The 20218-nt window shown below is 42.4% G+C and overlaps 1 protein-coding gene across 1 annotated transcript; it reads left to right on the top strand.

Moving 5' to 3' along the window:
* Nucleotides 1-1591: 1591 nt before the first annotated feature.
* On the top strand, nt 1592-17703 carry LOC310909740 (transmembrane protease serine 11E-like; the record flags this gene model as incomplete). Its single annotated transcript, XM_083861855.1, has 10 exons — nt 1592-1684; nt 9622-9745; nt 10989-11104; nt 11525-11592; nt 13120-13283; nt 14281-14319; nt 15389-15569; nt 15788-16053; nt 16928-17070; nt 17467-17703. 10 exons carry the CDS (start codon nt 1592-1594, stop codon nt 17626-17628), a joined length of 1356 nt encoding a protein of 451 aa, XP_083717981.1. The 3' UTR covers nt 17629-17703.
* Between the last annotated feature and the right edge of the window lie 2515 nt (nt 17704-20218).

Genomic DNA, 20218 nt, shown 5'->3' with positions numbered 1-20218 from the left:
CACCTTGTACAGAGAGGGGACCACTGACCAGGATTATCATATTATTTAGCAGTTGCCATGAAATTAGGTCTGGAGAAGCTTTTCAATGCCCTAAAAAAGCATCCTCAGTTTAATGTATTTCTTTAAGCAGCAATAGGTTTTTTGCCTGCAGGGGAGACTGTGCAAGGATTGCCATGAGGACTCTGTGTTGTACATCCTTCCACCTATGGCACAATCAAGTCACAGGGCAGAGCTCTATGTCTGAGGATCATGGGATGCCTGGAATGAATGTCTTTGCATCACCTGCACACAGGTCAGGTTATCATGTGACACTTGATACTTTACCCTGGAAATTGTCACCCTCTAGCTAGGCTTCTGACTGCATTTCTCTTGCACATCTGGACTGACTCAGGTATTCCTATATGGGATGGCAATGCAGCTTCCAGTTAAAGAATTGAGAAGCAATTACATTAAATGTGTCATTAACAACTGTATTCGTCATCTTTTGTAACAAATTATGTTGAGACATTGAATCCAAATTAAGAGATGCTGAGGCTTATCTTTAGCTTATGCTTCATTTAAAAGAAGCTGGCATTCTCCAAAAGGCAGTCTTCCTGTGGACTTGATGTAAGGTGGAAGGAAGAGCTCCAGCCATGTAAGGTGTATTTGCATCAGCGTGTTGCTAAGCTGGTGATCCCTGAGCTGTAGAGGGGTCAAACGGAGGTCATTAAGGTGGAGGAAAGGAGTCCCTAGAGGTTAGAAAGTTTATTGCAGTAAAGCATAGAAAACGTGTGCCACTCGTTTCTTGTTGTGAGGTCTGTCTTCCTCATTGTCCTTCTGAAAAATCTGTGTGTCAGGCTATATGGTCACATACATCTTCTAGTAAGTTTAGTGGTACTGAAAAAATGTAAAATTGAAGGCTCAGAAATGCTACTTTAGGCTAGAGTTTGAGCTTGTGTTGATTGTTTGCCAGCTAACTTGCTGTCACTAGCACAAGTAGCACTTCTTATTTAGACAACCTGAAAATATTTATATGACAAATGTTTATGACATAGAAGAATTTTTCCAGAACAGAAATCTGTATGTAGCTAGGTGACCACAATTAAAATTATCATCTAAGGAGATAAAGAAGAATGAAAAAAATCTAATTTAGCTGTTGTTATGAGGGCAAATTCTTTTTTGGCCAAATGGCAAATTTCAAGGAAGTTCAGGGGAGTTAAGAGGCACATACCATTGATTCTGCATCAGTTTGTCAGGTCCATACCTGGCCTAGGACTGAACATTGTCTCTTGAACATTCAAATGCTTTGCATTGGTCCTTCCCACAATTTCTGATTTGTTCTTAATTATACCAAAGAAGGAAATAAACTCTGCGTCCTTGCAAAATTTTCATGGCTCTTCTGATTTGGGGTGTTGCAGGGTGTAGCTAATGCTCTGAAAAGGCTTCGGGATTCCTGGATGAAAGGTGTGATGAAAGAAGTGTATTGTTATTGTTTTAGGGGAGGAATCATGCTACTGGGTAAGCCTCTGTCACTGAGACTTGCTGGACTTGTTTGTTCTGACTTGCCTATGACTCCTTTCTTTCTTAATTCAGGAGATAAAGCCTCAAGTCTATGCTGAGATGCTGCACAGTGTGTTGTGGTGTTCGAGACAGTGGATCTCCCAGAGAGAAGAGCTTCTTGCTGACCTCTCAGTGGTACTCAGAGGTGAGTGCCACAAGCTTCTGGCTTGCTTCTTGGTATTTTGGGCAGCATGGCTACATCATGTCTAGATTTATAGGGCAGTTTGAGCTTTGACCGAGGGTGTGGGGAGAATGGCACTAGTTCTGAGCTTGCTTCTGATTTTATCTGCCTTTCCTACATCAGTAATTCATCTGATATTTCAGCCTTTCTCCTCACTCAAAATGCATTTGTTTTCTGAGAATTCTCCAGCTCATCTACAGCACAGTATGGCAAATCAAAGTGGCCTATGTGGAGAGTAGGTGAGAGTCATCTCACACTGCCCTGACTGACCTACCGTTTGTGCTAGCGCAGTTACAATGTGTTGCAGGCACAATCGCTGAACCAGAGGACGAGCAGAGTACAGTTGGTAAATATAGCTTCTGGTGCTTTTGATTATTTTCATAGACTTCATATGCAGCCAGTGAAGTGTTAATCTGGGCAAAATCAGCTTGGAAACACACCAAATCTGGCACCTGACCATTTCACCCGCCCTGTACTGGAATGAAAATCAAACTGAAAATCCACAGAGAATATAACTGCTTCTGTGGTGTCTTGTTTTAGAATAGATTTCAAGAAATCAAAGGACAAAAGGAAGCAGGCAGAGCTATTTTTGAGGGCTGGAAAGCAGAGATCTGCTGCTATAATCTACGACTGCCAAACTAACAGAACAAGATACTTGTCTATGACCAAGACAGATGGAAGGGGAAATCTGAGAGGTAAAGATGATATAAACGTTACAGAAATTTATTGTGAAATGATTGCAGTCAGTGGCCAGGTACTTAATATTTTCTTTACACTGAGATGGCCTCTCAGTGTTCATGCAGATTGTAAGTATTTATGTAGTGAGGAGTTCTCCTACTTCTACTAAAACTTGTTTCAGAACATGAGAGTCTTTCTCAAGACATTGGATGTGGCAGTCAACTGTAGAAAGACAAATAAGTGATAAAGGATATCTCAGTCCTTGGCATTAGAGTTACATCACATAGACTGTTGTAGTGGTATGGGAGGCTACCTCTATCCCAACCATTAAAGAGCTCAAAACTTCCAAACAATTGAGCGGAAAATGGATGACAGAGTAAAGAACAGCAAACCTTTTGTGCTGATTACAGAGGTGATTGGATAACCAGGGAAGCCCGTATGAGCAGCATTTTGGCATCATGGGTATAGTTGCTGGGAAGCTCTGAGTTAAGACATCCCAAAGACTGAATGCTGCCCTTGAATCTTGAAGCAAATGACAAGAGCTGCGTTCCAAGCAGTTGGCTTTACCCAGCTGAAGTGCGCTCTGAGGAAGCAGCAAGACCTTGGTAAAATTGGATGGTTAAGGGGAGGAGCTCTGTTAGTAAGTGGCAAATACATTACAGATGCTTTATCTGACTGCAGAGGGGTGGCATGCAGCACCTACTGTTTTTGTGGGCTGTTCAAGGGTGTGGGGAGATCAAGCTGATTCAGTATGACGCATAGAAAAACGCACACTTCATTTCCCTCAGCAGATCCCTTCAATGCTTGGAAGTCTTTCATTGTATCAGAATGCTTTAGGAGATATCAAATGTTGAGTAATTGAGGCTAGTATGTAACTGACCTCATCCAAACAAGGGTCTGTCAGTACTTAGGCAGGGACTAGCTTCTTCTGCTTCAGTTCTCAAAGTAGCTGAGGTTGTTGTCCCATTCTTTTAGAAGTGCTTGTTCTGAGTATGCTACAAGAGCTCAGGAGAAGTGCTAGGTTGGTATAGTTGTTTTTGGTAAAGGTGGGAGTGAAATTCGCAAGCCTTGCTTTGTGGCTTTTGCTTTTTCTATAGGCCTCCTGGACTAAACCAGATGTATCTCATTTGCTGGCATTCCCAACCACCCTGCCAAGGTAGATAGCTCCAGGGACCTAGTCTGGATTTTTAAATCATGATCACCAGGCCAGCAGATTAGTCCATTCAGTCATCTTGTGAAAGGTCCTATTTCTAGGAAAAGTATTGTAGGCACGTACCTGAATCCATCAACTGGGAAAACTGGTCATGCCTATAGCTGTGGACAGACCTTCCTCATCAGATGTGCCACCCAAACTCTGCCACTGGCTCTTCTGAGAATACTGGATTATCAGTTGGCAGTGGTATAATAATAAAAATGTAATAAAAAATGCATTATAGGAACACAGCAGCAGATCACATAGAAGATGCTACATGTTTTTTTTCTATGTGGAATATGGCAAAACACTTTCGGTAAAGAGCTGGTACAAGAAAACATGGTGTGGATTAATCTAAAAGTAAATCTAGTTTGGGATGTTATGAAGTCTTAGCTTAAGAAGTCAAAAAATATCATGGGCAGATCTGCAAAGAACAGGGTAGCTGTTCTCTGCTTATCCAGCAGTTCAGTGATTAGGGCCACACAATAAATTTACACTTTCTTTTCTTGTCTGAACAGATACTTTCTGATCAGTTTTCTGGTATTGCTCTTGCTGAGGCTTTTGCTAACACACAGTAACTCAACCGGAAGAGATGGATAATCTCAATAAAGTGAATCAAATCCTGTCAGGCAGAGATGGGAGCTGAACTTGCATCACTTGCATTGTGAATGAATATAGTAACCTTTTAGGGAGTTTGGTACAGGATGAGAGAGGAAGACTGGCTTGTCATCTGTGTATTGTGCTTATGTTTTGCTTTTGGGCAAATGTTCCAAATTCAAAGGTAAAGAATTTATTTGGGGCTGATCAGAAATTCAACATGAAATCCTATATGCTTTCTCATTGGTTTCATGAGGAAGACCAATTTTAGCTCTGTAAAATTTCAGTATAACGCTTCTTCATGATATATTAATAACCATTAGTGTAGCTTTATTTCTTGCTGTATTTCACTTATTAAAGTATCTTGTATTGAGGTTTGATTTAATATATCTCTTTCTAAACACAGCTTTAATGCATTTAAAATACTTAATTACATGAAAACATATATATTTTCAAAATAATTCATTTGGATTTTTTTTTCAGTACAGAATAAGTTTTTAGTGATCAGAGTCTTTGTCTCAGAGCCAAAGTTGTGAACTAGGAGATTTAATAGTTTGCTCTTCCCGACCCAAGTTAGCTGTGATATGAACTGGAGAGGTGCTGCTGTCTCCATGGATTATCTTGGGCCCCTTGGGAATGACGCATATTTTAAATGAGAACACGGATTGCTGGAGGAGGTTTAATGTTTGCTGATAGTATTGCCAAGATAAGCAGGTCTGTACTGAACTAAAGGATCTTGGGTTTGAAACTTCTCATTAATTCACTGCCTACTGAAAGCTGCCAGATAGAGACCATGAGGAAGTGGTTTTAAGAGCAGAGAGGACTTGGCCTTTCAGATCTCCTGGTGGAGTCTGGGTCTGATCTCTTGTTAGGGTTTGCTCCTGTGGAATTTGAGTTATCTCATTCATGCTAGAGGGTGAATGCTTTGGTGTTACCTGAATTCCCCTGTCGGCCCCACTAAGAGTTAATTTGCAGCTTACTGGAGTTTGGGCAGTAAAAAATGTCAAAGCCTGTGATATAAGGAAACAAGAAATGTGAGGCTGTACAAAACACAAGACTCTAGAAGTCATCACACAAACAGCCAAATGCAGTATTTGGGGGTCTTCTGAGGAGAAAGCCTATCTATTAAGCAGTGTCTCTTTGCCACAGGAAAAATGAAAGGATGGTGGAAGGCTTTCATCAGCACTGGAGAGGATCAGTGTTTCTCTGGCCACTTAGTGCTGCTGGGTGGAGCAGAATTTGCTTGGTTACTAGAGCGCAGAGAAGACCACATCTGATTCCTAAATAGGGGGATCTACCTGCCACTAAATTATATAACTATGGAACTCGATGTCCCAAGCACAGGAATCCCCATCAAGGTGGTTATTCTGGTAGAACACAACAGTCCTGCCCTCCATGGCAGCATAGCAAAAAAGGCTAGGGGAGTGAAGAGCTGGTTGGAGGTGTAATGTGTACTCATAATGAACACATTGAGTAGATATAAACTGAACTGTCTTTCAGTAACTATCCTGGACTCTGTGTCAGCAGAGCTAGGCATACCTAGTTGTGAGATAAAAAAGAAAACAAGAAAACCAGCATGGGGGCTGCTGAGCTGGGTCCTGCACACTGACATTACAGTTGAAGGATACTGCTAACCATGTACTGTGGGAGTTGACGAGTCTCCGTGCTTCCATTGCAAAAGTTTTTTTTCCCCCTGTTCTGTTCTACTTAGCAAGATGGAAGTCAAAAACATCCTACTAAAGGGAGGAAACTGTTTTGGTTTTGAGGAGATATTTCCACTTTAATTTGTATATCCGATATACAAATTAATTACCTTTATGTGGATGTTGGTTGACACCTTGGAGGTGTTGGTGGATGAGAAGCTCAACATAACCCAGCATTGTGCACTCACAGCCCAGAAAGCCAGCTCTGATTTGGGCTGCATCAAAAGAACTGTGGCCAGCTGTTTGAGGGAGGTGATTCTACCCAGCTCTTGCAGAGTACTGGAGTACTTATCCAGCTCTGGATAAGCCCAACATCAGAAGGACAGGGATCTTTTGGAGCAAGGCCAGAGAAGGGTTGTGAAGATAATCAGAGGGCTGGAACAGCTCTCCTGTGAAGACAGACTGAGAGAATTGTGGCTGTTCAACCTGGAGAAGAGGAGGCTCCTGGGAGATACTATGAAGAAATTATTCTTTGTGAAGGTGATGAGGCACTTGAACAGGTTGCTCAGAAAAGTTGTGGATGCCCCATCCCTGGCTGGAAGTGTTTATGGTCACGTTGGGTGGGGCTCTGAGCAACCTTGTCAAGTGCAAAGTGTCCCTGCCTAGGGCAAGGGTGTTGGAACTAGATGATTTTTAAGAGTCCATTTCAACCCAAACTATTCTATGCTTCTATTATACAAATGCTTTAAATCTTTTCTTTAAAAAATGTTAAGTGAAATCAGTATCAGAAGTGGCATAGGGTTTTATACCTTATCTCCCATGTTTCCGTTTCCCTCAGCATTGCAGCACTTCCTAAGGTTTCTGTTTCCCTTTGCAAGTCCGTGTGACCTGTGGAGAATGAGCAGTTCTGAAATCTTGGAGGAGAAGGGGGTCTGTACTGCCAGTGTTTGTGGCTGTAGCTGGTATTTGCACAAAAAGGAAATGGAGACAGATGGCTGGAAGGACAGTGTTGCCTGTGAGGTCATGGGTCTCACAGGCAAGGAGATGCTCAGTTTTTTTAATCTTAAGTTTTGTAGCTTTGGCATAAGGCCATGTTTTGAGTAAATCTATCTGGATACAGTTAACAAAATGCAGCAGTACAGTTGGCTCAGTATCTGCAGAGTCAGCCATACACTGCCAGGGCTGTGCTGTGTTCTCTGTGTCAAGAGCAGTGGAGTGATAGTGCTCCAATTGCCATTCAGGTGGAAGCCCATTGGAGTGGGGACAGCTGCAGGACAGGGAACCAGTCTGATTGAGATGAATGGGAGTGGCACAGGCTGGAAGCAGGAAAGTGAAGTGAGATGCAAAAGCTGCCTCTTTCAAGTGTGAGATGTAGCTACTAAGGAGGGGTAGAGGCATGTTGCCATAGTGGGCTGTTCTGATTAGCCAGGAGGCTTGTCTTCAAGGGTAATAACTGACTGCCCATGGGGTATGTTACAATTCCCTGGGACTGGGAAAAGCTGTGAGGTGCGTATGGAAGTGTTCCATGGAAAGCTGCAGCATATTGAAGAAACTGAGGCAGAACAGTTCCACTGGTTTTAGGTTTTTATCTGAATCTCTTTTTCTGCTAAACCCTCAGAGCTGATGGGTAGTGTATACAGTGAAGATCTAGATGGTGAGAAGTCAAGGCCTCAGTGGAGCCAGCTGAATTCTAGTGGGTGTTATTTGTATGCTTATTGTAACTTGCAGTTTGCAAAGAAGTACTCTTGGGCAGCCTGGGTTTTCAGACTCTTATCAACTGCCCTACAGCCTTGACATCAGGAAACTGAGCCAGTCTGGTGGGGGAAAACTTGGGCTGTGCATTGCAAGAACAGAACTTGCCCCAGTAAAGTAAGAACAACAGAAGGAAAGGGTTTCTTCATAGCATGTCACTCTGAAGCAGAAGACTTGATCTTGGTCACCTGTCCCGTATATTTTGGTAACACTAAGCTGCTGCTTGTGACTATCTTCAGTTGTCATGCTGTCTGAAGCTCCTCTATTTAAACATTTTCTTTCCGCCTGTATGCCACCTGTTTAAATAGGTTAAAAAACTGCCCATTTGGCTAGCACTCTCATTAGCCAAAATCAAGATTTTATATGAGGAAATTAAACTTTACGTTCCTTCCAAATTCCCTGTCTCTTGCTGAATACATCCTCGCTGTCTGCAGATCTCTCATTGCCTTCCTCTGTAGTGCTATCTGATTGTTTGTTGGTTGGTTGGTTTTGTTTTTTTTTTGAGGGGAGGTGGGGGGGGATTTCCCCTGTTTGTTTTTCTTGTCATTTCTTGCTTGTGGCTTTCCTTGGTTTTCTTCTTATCAGAAGAGAGGGAAGAAAACCCCCTCTCTCACCATTTCACTGCCTTTTACTGTCTTGGATTTGTGCACCAGACCCTTACCTTTACTGCTCGTCTGCCCACTCAGCACATTTCCTGAGATGGAGCCTCTGCTGGTAACCTGCTCTACTTTCACTGTGATTTCTTCTTTTCCACCTTGTAGTCACAAAACCTGCAAACACTTATTCTTTCTGCCTGCCTTTCTTCCTCTTTCTGCCTGAATCTTCTTAGATTTTGCTCAGAGATGGCTGTGCCATAGGCCTAAAAAGGGGAAAACAGTGTTTAGTATGTCTGGTTCACTGCAATATAAGCATGGATCAGGGGGAGTAAAGCGGCATGGTGAGTAGCCAGTTGGTCCTCCTCCTGAGGGCTGGCTGCTGCCATTTGTCACTCCAGAATATCTGAGAGATTATCTCAGGTGTTTTTGTGACACCTTGTAGTAATGCAGACCATGTTGTGGAGACTCAGTATGTGGCATGACAATTATTGCATGGTGTGCTGTGAAATTACTGAAGGTCTTTAATAATTGTGCTTAAGGTTTTGCATCATCCTACAATAAAGCTACTGAGGACATGTGCAAAAAATGCAGTTTTTCTAATTTTCTGTTGCTTAATGCTGCACTGGAGGACATAAGTGGGGGAGCAAGTCTTCTGTGCCCTTGTCCATTTGTGAGCCAAGTTCTCAACCATTTTACAGGTCTGCTCTTGGCTTTCAGAGAGTTACTACTGGATCTTGTTGCCATGTCACATTTACACACACTTTCTCTATAGATTGTCTGGCAGGAGACAGGAAGTGGTCACTTTCAATGTATGTGTGTCTTTGAGCAGTAAGCCCCAAACCCTGTAGGGACTCAGTAAATGTTACTACTCATACCAATTAAATATAACCAAAGCTATGTATTATATGGCATCTCTGGATGCCTAGAGTCTCCTTGGGGCAGAGGTTATTTCATTAGTCATGAATTATAACATTTATGTTCAGTTTAAGTGCCCGTGTGGGCAGTCAGCTACACCTGAAATCTGTGTAATATTTCTTGAAGTGAAATTGTCTCTACTAGCGATACCTGCACAACTTTTTCTTGGGGTGTATGTGAGGCAATGGAGACAAGTTAGAACACAGGAAATTCTGACTAAATATATAGAGGAAAAGCTTTTGCCATGAGGATGGGCAGTGACTGGACCAGAGATCTGGAGAGACTGAGTTATCTTTCTCCTTGGAGGTACTAAAAACTTGACTGGACAAGGCCTGGAGCAACCTATTTTAATGGGGCTTCTCTTAAACAGTCATACTCTACCCTCAGAGTCCATAGGTCCTTCCCAAACTACCTCATTCTGTGGGGTTTTTCAACTGAGCTAAACTGTGCCAGATAGGATTAGACTCTGGATGAACTATTGTCTTTATACTAGAGTTGAATTTCTCCATGTTGTTTTCTTCAATACAGGCAGTGATCCAGATGGACAGAGCAATAAGGCGCATAGAGCCATGGAAAATTGCAGTCATTGTTGTGTCAGTGATAGTAGGCTTAGCCCTCATCATTGGCTTGATTACATTTCTTTTGTGCCATGGTAAGTGCCCCACTATTTTATTGTTATAAGCTTTCAGGAATCTGTTTTGTTTCACTTGCTACTGTGGCCGTGCCAGACGATTTAGGCATGCAATTTGCCCCTGGTATAAAACTCACATGAGAACATTCTAAATTCTATTTTTCAGATCAATCTAGTTCTCAACCTCTAAGAATACTTGAAATGCGATTAACTTGAAGCAAGGATTTCAGTTTTAACCCTCCCTTTGTTTCTTGCCCTGGTGTTTCTATTGGTATTCAGTGTCTCCACTGACTGACCAAAGGATAAGAGTCTTCTCTATAAGCCAGAGGTGTGTCTAGTACTCAGGCTATGCATAGTAAGCTTAGTCTTGAATGGGATTTTTGCAGAAGCTCAACATGGCTCCTCTAGCTGAGAATATTCCAGAAAGAGAGAGGGCAGAGCTTTAAGCTTTTCAGAACTCAGGACTCAGTTCTGGTTGCCAAGAGCACAGTTTCAGTAGCAGATTATAGAATCATTAAAGTTGGAAAAGATCACCAAGTCCAACCATCTTGGCTCATGACTTGAATATGATTAACTCCATTCCCAGTCACTTGCCTCATGAATGAAGTTGAGTCATTCCATTCCCAGTCTCTGAGATACCAGTGTGAGTTTATTGAAATGCTTTCCTGCTGGAATGGAATTAATCATGTGGACACTCAGCTCATCAAGAGTCAATGAGGCTGTGACTTGCACTAGGACACCAGAAGGAGCAGTGGCAGAACTACAGCTCAGCTTTGCTTTTTGCCAGCTCTGTGTTACAGGGCCCCTCTCTTCCATACACCTGAGAATCAGATTTTAAAATTAACCCAGTCACTGAATGGATGGAAATAGCTCTGCCTCACGTGCCTCTCAGAGGGGCAGGGATGTGCCAGAGTGCAGCTGGGGAGGAGTGGATGTGTCTGAGTCAAGAGAGGTTCCTTTGTCTCATGCTGTGCTCACCTCAGGCCAACAAGAAGATGGACCCCAGGGAAATGTTGTAGTGGGGATGATTTGGAGCTCTTTGGGATGGTCTTCAAAGAAGAAATGAGCCCCTAGATGGTCTATGGAGCAACAGGATGGTCCAGAACCCCCTTTTCCCAAAGTGCTGCTAAAGCTGTAATTTCAGTTGACAGGATCACTGCCAGGGCCAGGGACCCTTGCTTGTGCCATGTTCTGTGAGATACTGTGCATCTTGGAATTGTACTAAAGATGATCAGCTACCTTTCCTTCTTTTTCTCCTCTGTAGATCAAGACAGATATTACAATGCATCTTTCCTAATCACCAATGTTGACTACAATTCTCAGTATGAAAGGCAAACTACAGATGAGTTCAGGAACCTAAGTGAAGATATTGAAACCATGGTAAATTAAAAGCTTCTCTGTTTACACCTGATCTATGGTGAAGAGTTCTGCAAATATATGATTGAAAATAGAGGTGATTGTGCCTCATCTCTACATGGCTGGCCTTACCTTTCACACCTTGCTGTTGTGGGTTAAAGATGCACAGCTGACTTTGCACATGCAGGTGGTAAGCTCAGGTGCTGTCTGCTCCAGAAGCCATGTGGTGAACTGGCAACCCCAGAGCAGAATAGACCATGAAATCAGCCAACTCAGCTGTTTATTTTGGATATGCATCCTCTGATGGAAATTTAGGGGTAGCTTTGGTGTAGAGGTGGAGATCTGAAGGCACTTCCGTGTGTTTCAGAGGCTCATGAGACTGTTATATTGTAAAAGCAGGTACTTTTTGCAGGTGTATTTTAACACACTCTTTTCTTTTAACAGATATCTGAAGTATTCAGGGGGTCCTTTCTAAGTAAAAGATACATCAGGTCCCATGTGGTCAGTCTAAGGTAAGTAATGTGAAGGCCAGTAATAAGCAGGGAGGGATGTGTTGAATACCTTTTCTTCCTACTTGTTGACCATATGGAGCATTCCTGGTTGCTTATGCTTTGGTTGCACCAGCAGGGCGACTGAGCCTTGTCTGGTTGTTGCTGTCCTCCAGTGCTCACAACACTGAGGACTCATTTATCCTTAGAGGTCAGCAAGGAGGAGAAGTTTGGCCTTAGACTTCTACAGATTGATTGCCTGTACACCAGCTGTTTGTGGCTGTGATACAGTAACTGGATTATTGGATGATCCCCATCTTCACTACTAGTTAACAGCCTGAGGGATGCAGAATAAGCTCTTTTTCACACTTCTTCCTGTGTAAGCTTGAGCTGGTGTTTATCCCTCTGCATGATGTATGGTAGGAGGTGATCATTCTCCTTGCTCCGTGAAAAGGCCTGAAGCAATAAATGATTCCACTGTGAGATACAGGGGTATATAGACAAGGGAACATAGATGTGGATATAGTAGAGGGTCTTGTGTGAGAGATTTTACTGTTTCCCGTGCAGTAACTATATATCACTCTCAGTGGTAAGAGCCATTGCTTCCCTCTCTTCTATGTTACTTTATATTGGAGTTGTACTTCTGTAAGGTTCAATTCTGCTGTGGAATATTTTTCCCTAGGTAGTAAAAAATGCCAGACTTCACACCAATGTCCTTCACAGCACTTCTGGGATTTTTTGTCTTTACCTGTCTCTAGATGGAATAAGTAATTTCTTAAACTGTTCTACATAATTTTCTGATGCTGGTTTCTTCCACAAGCCTCCCGCAGTGTATGTCAAGAGAAACTGCAGAGCTTGGGAGCTAGAGTCCAAGTGACTTGTTTACACCTTTTAGGTTGATCTCTTCCAAACAAGTTTTCACTACAGATACTTGGTATAACTAGGCACTGGGGCAGCTTAGCTGCATCTCTGCTCTCTTTCCCCTAAAGCTTCAGTTGGTTTTCCTTTAGATGGTTGGTTTAAGATATTGGGCTCAATATTTTATAGTATCTGTAGGTGACCTCAAACTATTGAGAATGTTGTATCTAAACACAAGCGATCTAAATGGCCAATAAATGGACTTAAATGGAAAAAAATGCCAAAAGAACTTTTTAACTTCTGTTGTAACTGGATCTTTTGAGTGGCTATTAGGAATGGCCTGTTGGATATCTGTTGAAGGATTCTAGTTTGCTGTAGTATTTTCTCTGGCATTTGTGTCTTACTAGTAAGGACCTGTGTGGAAGCCAAAGACAGTGATCCGTTCTTTGCTTCTCAGCTCTACTGCTTACACATGTTCCCAGAAAATTCCCTCTGATCACTGTCATAGCAAGAAGCTTTGCTGTCTGCTGACATGTCATCATCTTCCTTTACTTGAGCACAGCCATGTTATTTGCTCTGGACATCTGTGCAGGCCAGACCTGTTCTCATATAAAGAAGGCAGGCAGTATAAAGGAGAACCAGGGGCATTAATAGGCAAAGAGAACCACACCATTTGTTTTTGTTGGTTTGTAGCCCAGATCCTCTTGGAGTGCTTGCATCTGTTGTTCTGGTATTTAAATTTCCCTCTGCTGACAGTGAAGCAACGACCTGGGGTCAAGTCCATCGTGTGTTACTCAGAAGGCTGAAAGCAACTTCGACATACCTGGATGTTGACCAGTCTACTGTTAGACTCACAGGCAAGTGCCTTAGGTTTGTGTGTTCAGCTTGGAATTTGTTCCTTACACTTTGCTGTTCTTAGTGTAATGAGTTTCACCTTAGAATGCTAATATGGGTTATTCTTGTTTTCTTTTTTTGCTTTCTCAAAATTGTCTGTTAAGCTGACAGCCTGGAAAGTTGGAAGACAGAGCATGGAAAGAACTAAAACATATTGGCACTGATTTATGAGTGTGAGCTCTTATCCATGCATCAGAGGTTTTCCCTGCATGATCTAGTTGTGTTGAATGAGATAGCCCCCCTCAATTCATAAAAAAAGGCTCAACTTTGTGACCATGGATTCACAAACAAGACAACAATACAATAACTTTTAAGACATACAATAAATTGAATAAGAACCTTTATGACCAGGCACTAAAATGCAGAGTCCTCAAGCTATTAAACAATTCAAGGCTGAGGTGGTTCCCTTCTCTACCCTCTGCCAGTTCCTTTTTCATTTGACAGGTTGCTGTAGCAAGTGTCCATAACAAGATCCTGAGGATCCCTGGGCAGTAATCCTCTCCCATGAATCTGTTATGGATTGCCACCTGACTCTGACAGAGGAGTTTTTGTAGGAAAGAAATTAGAAATGTTGCAGTTTACCTGCAGACAATCCCAGCATTGAGTATTTGTGAAGACTCATCTGACCACCTTGCCACACTAAGCTTGAACAAAGACTTGTAGCTGTTTGCTGGTGGCTGTGCATGTTGTACACACACAGAGTTGTAACTTGTACCCACTTGCAGTCATTTGCTGCTTTTGTTAGCTCTGAGCTAAGGCAAGAAAGGTGCATCCTGTGGCCTTTCAGTGAGGAACAGAGGCTTAACTGAACTCCAACAGAGCAAATTATTGCTTCTTGTACTGTCACTCCAGGAAGCAATGCAAGCCATTTAATTTGTGTTTTCTGGGTACAGGGAAAGAGTCTGGCCTAGGTCACGTAGCATGAGATAAACTTACTGTGGTCTTTACTTTTCATTCCAGAGTTGAACAAGGAAAAGGGAGATAACCTTTTAAACAACTGTAAGTACAAATACTTTATAGTAAAGGTCCAGGGACATAGTACTGGAGGTTCTGTGCTAACAAAATCCTTATACTTTTATGATACAAGTCAAAGATAGAATTTGTTGCTCATATTAGAGCAGCAGACAGTGCATGAAGCAGGGAAGATTTCAGCTCATTTCCTTGCAGTCTTTCTGGCCTTATGCATTTATAGAATCAAGCATTCTGGCTTGGTGGTGGGAAGCACTTGCTTTAATGTTGGTTGTTGGAAGTAGGGGCATGTAGTGAGCTGCTGTTAGCAAGTTTGCAGGACTACAGTTTTGCTGTGGGCCATGATTCTTGCTGGAATCCTTCAAAATACATTTTCCCTCCTTCCCCCTCCTCCCTGAAGAAAGGCTTGGTAACAAATGGCTGTCAGATTTGAGCTAAACTTTAAGGAAAGGCCAGAGGGTGGGAGAGGGAGAAGAGCTGTCCACACCCAGAGCAAGGCAATGGCAGCAACCCGGAGAGTGGATTGGCAGGTTCTCAGTCCTCCTGTTGTGCTCCCCCTTGAGGTCTTAGAGCTCCTCTGGAAACTGGGAGACAGCATAAGTACCTTCCCAGGGCACTCCATCAGTCCACTGCGAGCTCTTGAAGACTTTGCATGTTAGCTTCCCATCTTCAAAGGCCTCTGAGAATTAATTGGTTTGAATCTAACTTTTTTCAGCTGGGTAATACCTGATTGTTGGCACACTGACTGTAAATAAATTGTTGAGAAGAGGACGCTATTATTTTGTTGCTGCTGCCAAGACTAATCTGGAGGTGGCCTGACAAAACCCCTTTTTTTTCAGTGTCTCAGATACACAGCCTTCAGGTCCTGAGGGAGTTAATATGGGCTTGCGTGGCTAAAAAAAATGTCTTAATGAAAAAACACTGACTCCTTTACCAAACTTCTTTGTTTACCCTGCATCTATCCTGAGACACTTGTGACCATGGCACTTGGTTTCGCTGCTTTAGGTGAAGACTGTCTCTTGGCAGAGACTGTTACACCTGTGCCTGCAGCCATGAGGGCTTTCAATCAGCTAAAGCAGAGCTGCCTTTTTTTTGACAGGCTGTGGATTACGAAGACAGGCATTTTCCTTCACAGGAGTGGAAAGAATAACTGGTGGGCAGCGTTCACGGGAGGGAGAATGGCCATGGCAGGCGAGTATTCAGCTCGATGGGGCCCATCGCTGTGGTGCATCAATCATCAGTAACACCTGGCTGGTGACTGCAGCCCACTGCTTCAGAGGGTAAGTCATCAGCATCTCTCTGATCCTACAGGCCTTAGGACTCTTGAGTGCTCTGACCTTTTGTGACCCTCTATCCGTATCTGCTGAAAGATAGTGAAGTTTTACTCTTCCCCTTTGGCAAACCTGGTCACATTGCTTTTTGATGCTTAAATGGAGACCTGAGCTCCCTTAGGGATGTTGTTTTGTGTGCCTCTGACATAACCTCAAACTTCTTACAGAGTAAGAGATCCTCGGAGGTGGACAGCCAGCTTTGGAATTCTGCTGAGACCTCCAAAACAGAAAAAATTTGTCCGGAGAATTATTGTTCATGAGAGATACAGTGACAATCTCCTTGACCATGAATATGATGTGGCTGTTGTGGAACTTGCTTCTCCTATTGAGTTCACAAGTGATGTGCACAGTGTCTGCCTTCCTGAAGCATCTCACATTTTCCCAGATAACGCTTCCTGTTTTGTCACTGGCTGGGGAGCTTTGGAGAATGATGGTGAGTGTCTCTTGCCTCCATGTGCCTTGTGCCACATGTGCCTGAGAAGACTGATGTTAGTTTTTGGGGGTTTTTGTAGATTTTGAGTTCCTTAGACTTGGTGTTTAATAGCTGCAGGTCTCAATGAGACCTTTGGACTTAGTTTGCCGCTTTTTTTTCTGGCTTGGTCAGTGGATTGGAAATGGGGGGAAGACCCTGAAGGTTAGTCTTATAGGATTTAAGAGCAGCTTTTCTTAGTTGCTGAACGCACAGTGCTAGTTGAATATATTCTGTTCTCCAGTCCCTCTGGGTTTAGCTCTGACATGAGTTCTTTTGCTATTCAGATTTTTTGTAGATGCACCATGACAATTTTCAGCTGTTATTCTCTCTTTGGTCACATATGAGGCCTCATCCAGTGATTTGAGTGAGCTTCTTTCAATTTAGTCTGTGTCATTGAGGTTAGAGAGGATGGGAGTATAAATCAGGGAGAGCCACTGATCTATATAGGTTGTGTTTCATGGGAAACCCTTGGGGTGTGTAGTGATGCCCAAAGCTATGCTGCAGTTAACCAAATGGGTCTTTTCAATGATAGCAAGGGCATACATACCATGTAGTCTACAGTTGGATGCAGCACTGAAATATGTACAAAAATCAATTTGTCCATTATGCTAAAGAGCATCTGGTAATGATAAAAGATAATAGGAGTTATGCTTGGGAACAAGTGAAGGACTTTGGCAGTGGGGGGAACTTTCTAAATCCCAAGACATTTTCTGGGTAGCTCCCTTAATTGCCTGTGATGGCAGAAAAGTGGCAGGAAAACTTGGCTAATCCTGATCTTTGAGTTTTTTATGTTGCTTACTCTGTCTGCAAATTTTAATGCCACTTCTCCTCCTAGGCTATAGTGTTAATCAGCTTCGACAAGCAGAAGTGAGACTTATAAGTACTGCAGTTTGTAATAGGAGACAAGTGTATGGTGGAGCGATAACTCCTGGAATGTTGTGTGCTGGATACTTGGAGGGGCAGGTTGATGCTTGCCAGGTAAGTCTCTTTATCAATAGTAGTAAAAAGGAAGTAGGTGGGCTGGAAGGTGGTGTTCTCTAGAAATTAAATGTGCTTTTGGCAATTTTGAGTTTCAATATCTTGATAGATACAAATGAAGAGCTTTGAGGCTCGTGTGCTGGAGTCTGCACTTCAGTTTGCATGACATTTGTACACAATGCACAAGTGAGAGAATGCAGATATGAGGGTGTGGACTGGTTGAGACTGAATTAGACAGGCTGTGAGACTCTGTCTTGTCAGTAAACTGTGCGAAACTTGAATTATAGCTGAGGTCTACAGAAAAATACCTGTCATTTGTACCAGAAGAATTTGAGTTCATGAATGAGGTGAACAGTGTTTACATTTTTTTCTGTCTGTTGACATTTTTCTCTTTAGGGTGACTCTGGTGGGCCACTGGTGCATGCGAATTCCAGAGGAATCTGGTATCTTGTGGGAATAGTGAGCTGGGGAGATGAATGTGGCAAGCCAAATAAACCAGGAGTATACACACGAGTGACTTACTATCGAAACTGGATCCACTCCAAAACAGGCATCTGAAACCTGGAGCAAGTTAAGTTTTGTGGGCTGTGTACAGCTATTCCTCTGACACATCCTGCTCTGTGGTCACCCTCTAAGCAGACGCTGGCTTAGCTTGTGGTCATGTATAAAGTACCTGTAAGCTTGGAGCAGTCTTGTACTTGAAATTGGTTTGGCCTACAGCCAGACAAGAATGAACTTGATCCATGTGACATTTGTTTGTTCAGGAAGCAGTCTGTCAGAGGCACAACTGCCTTCGTCTATACGCAATATATTGACCTTTTTTCTCCATGGCTACATGTCTTGGCCCCAACTTTCATACCCAAGCAAAGTGTTTGAGCCCAAACAATCATCTACCAGCATCCAAGACAAGCTATAACTGAAACCTGGCCCATCCATTTGCTGAGTGCTCACAAGGCCCTATCTATCCATAGACAAGCTACAATCCAGACCCTGACTCCAAAGGCTGCTGTACTTCTGAATTCTTGAGCTTTCTCCTGCATCATTCCAGGGAGTGCACTATAATGAAGAATGGAAGATGGCTTAGAGAAGTCCTGGTTCCTAATATCACATTGGACTGTTACTTAAATGAATAGAGAACTTTTCCTTGCCTGAGAAAGAAATTAGTGGAAAACACCAGCTTGTGTCCACCTTCTTTGAACAAGTGAATGTATGCCCACTCATCAGTTCATATTAACAGTCTCTACCACAGCATTTTCCAGGGCAGTGATTACTGGACTTAAGACCACAAACTATTTTATGTTCATACCAGTCTGTTGTTATAACACAATATTTGGCTGAATTAATTTCCATTTTTACCTTTCCAGACTGTATTTTTCAAAATAAAAGTCCTTTGCCTTTTGTGCAGGATGGACAATTTGTAACAATCTTAGTATGTCAAAAAAGCCTTCTCAAACTTCTTATTCTTGTGAGTCCTGTTCTCAAGTCTTTATAGTTTTATATGTGCATCTTTAGCTGTATCCTGTAAAAAAAAAAAAAAAAAAAAGGCTTTTGCATTACAGTAGAAATGCCCCTCTCCTTCAGAGCAGGACAGAATTTCTGACAGACCTGGAAATCTTATATACAGATCTCTCTCTTCTCACAGGAATTAAGAATTGCCTGTGTTGCATTGTCAGACTGTAGCTGACTCATTTGATCTCAGCCACACAAACCTCATATTCTCTCTGGCTTCATGTTTTCAGGAGCACGTTTCTGTCAGCCAGGTAGATATCCAATGTTTTCTACAACCCAGCAGCAGAACATACCTATTCTTGGCGGGGATGCTCTCTTTGCTGTGTCTGCAAGCTTTCCAACACTTCATGTGGATCCTGATCTTAACAACAGCAAGTGCTGTGGACTTAATTGCTGGTTAATGAACCACTCAACTGTTTTCTTCTCCCTCTGTGGTCAGAAGAGAAAGAATTCAGGAGAGGAGATACTGGCCACAGTGCCAAGACTCAGAGCTGGTCCAGCATGGCAAGCAAGCAAGAATCTTCTGCCAGCTAGAAAAGGCAAACAGCAGGCTTTCAGCATGCTCATAGTTAGAAGGGCTGGGGGAAACAGGCCCTCAGTGATTATAGTCTTGGGATCAGAGTGTTGTTCAAGTTGAGCACCAGTCAGCTGACAAAGTCATGGCAGTTCAGGGATCCCTTCTGGGCTGTGCAGCTCACTGCCAGTGCTGCTAAACAGAGCAACGATTCCTCCAGAGCAGTGGTAACAGAAGTATTTTGATTACATGTCCTGTGATCTATTTGTCAGTCTAGAGAACAGTGCTTTTCTAGAGCCTCACTGGAGATACTGGAATAGTTGGAAGCCCACAGAAGGTCTGCAGCTGTTGTGTGTTCTAAACTTATGTATACCTGGCACTTGATTTTTTTTTCCCTCCAGAAACTTTTCTTGTGTAATGTTATGAGCTTCAGAAACAAACTTGGTGGTTTAATTTCTACATAGGAAATAAACACTGCCAGACTGGTTCCATAGGTGTGAACCCAACAAATTTAATTTCAGCCTCTTCAGCCAAACATGTCTTTGACATGTATTATATAAAACTGATATATGTAAAATATATATGAATTTTTTTCTTGGTTGTAGCAATTGTCTTGCCAACAGGGCAAATAAATTTTTATATTTTCTTCAGAAATATCTTTACAAAATGTTACAGATTTTCAGTTCCCAAAGGACTTTAGGTTTGTGTTTTCAAAGGGCATAATGGTTTCTCCATCTATTTGATTTCATTGTAACTTGCACACTTCACATTTTTAGGGTTACAAATACCAACTTTCTCACTGATTCCCCAAAACAGATAAGTAGATGTCCAAAAAATTCATTTTGAATCTATGAAGTTTCCAATCTGCTTTTTTTGGGTACGATATCAGAAAGCCTTAAACATTTACCTGAGTCTCAAGGGCTGGAGTAAATCTCATTCTCTAAAATAGTGCAAACAAAACTTAAAAACTCAACTTGCTATTTGCTTAAGGAACTGCCATTTCTGAGGCTTTACTTGTAGAAATACAGTACCTGATCTCTCTTATTGCCAAGTGCCAGCACACTGCAGCCAGGAGGAGCGGGGATGAAGAGGACCTGGCATCTACTTGGTGTATGTTTTGGAAGC

This window comes from Zosterops lateralis, assembly GCF_965231275.1.
Source record: "Zosterops lateralis genome assembly, chromosome: 5".
NCBI classification, from domain to species: Eukaryota; Metazoa; Chordata; class Aves; order Passeriformes; family Zosteropidae; genus Zosterops; species Zosterops lateralis.
The sequence above is the reverse complement of the archived record's forward strand: the minus strand, read 5'-3'. Positions and strand labels throughout refer to the sequence as shown.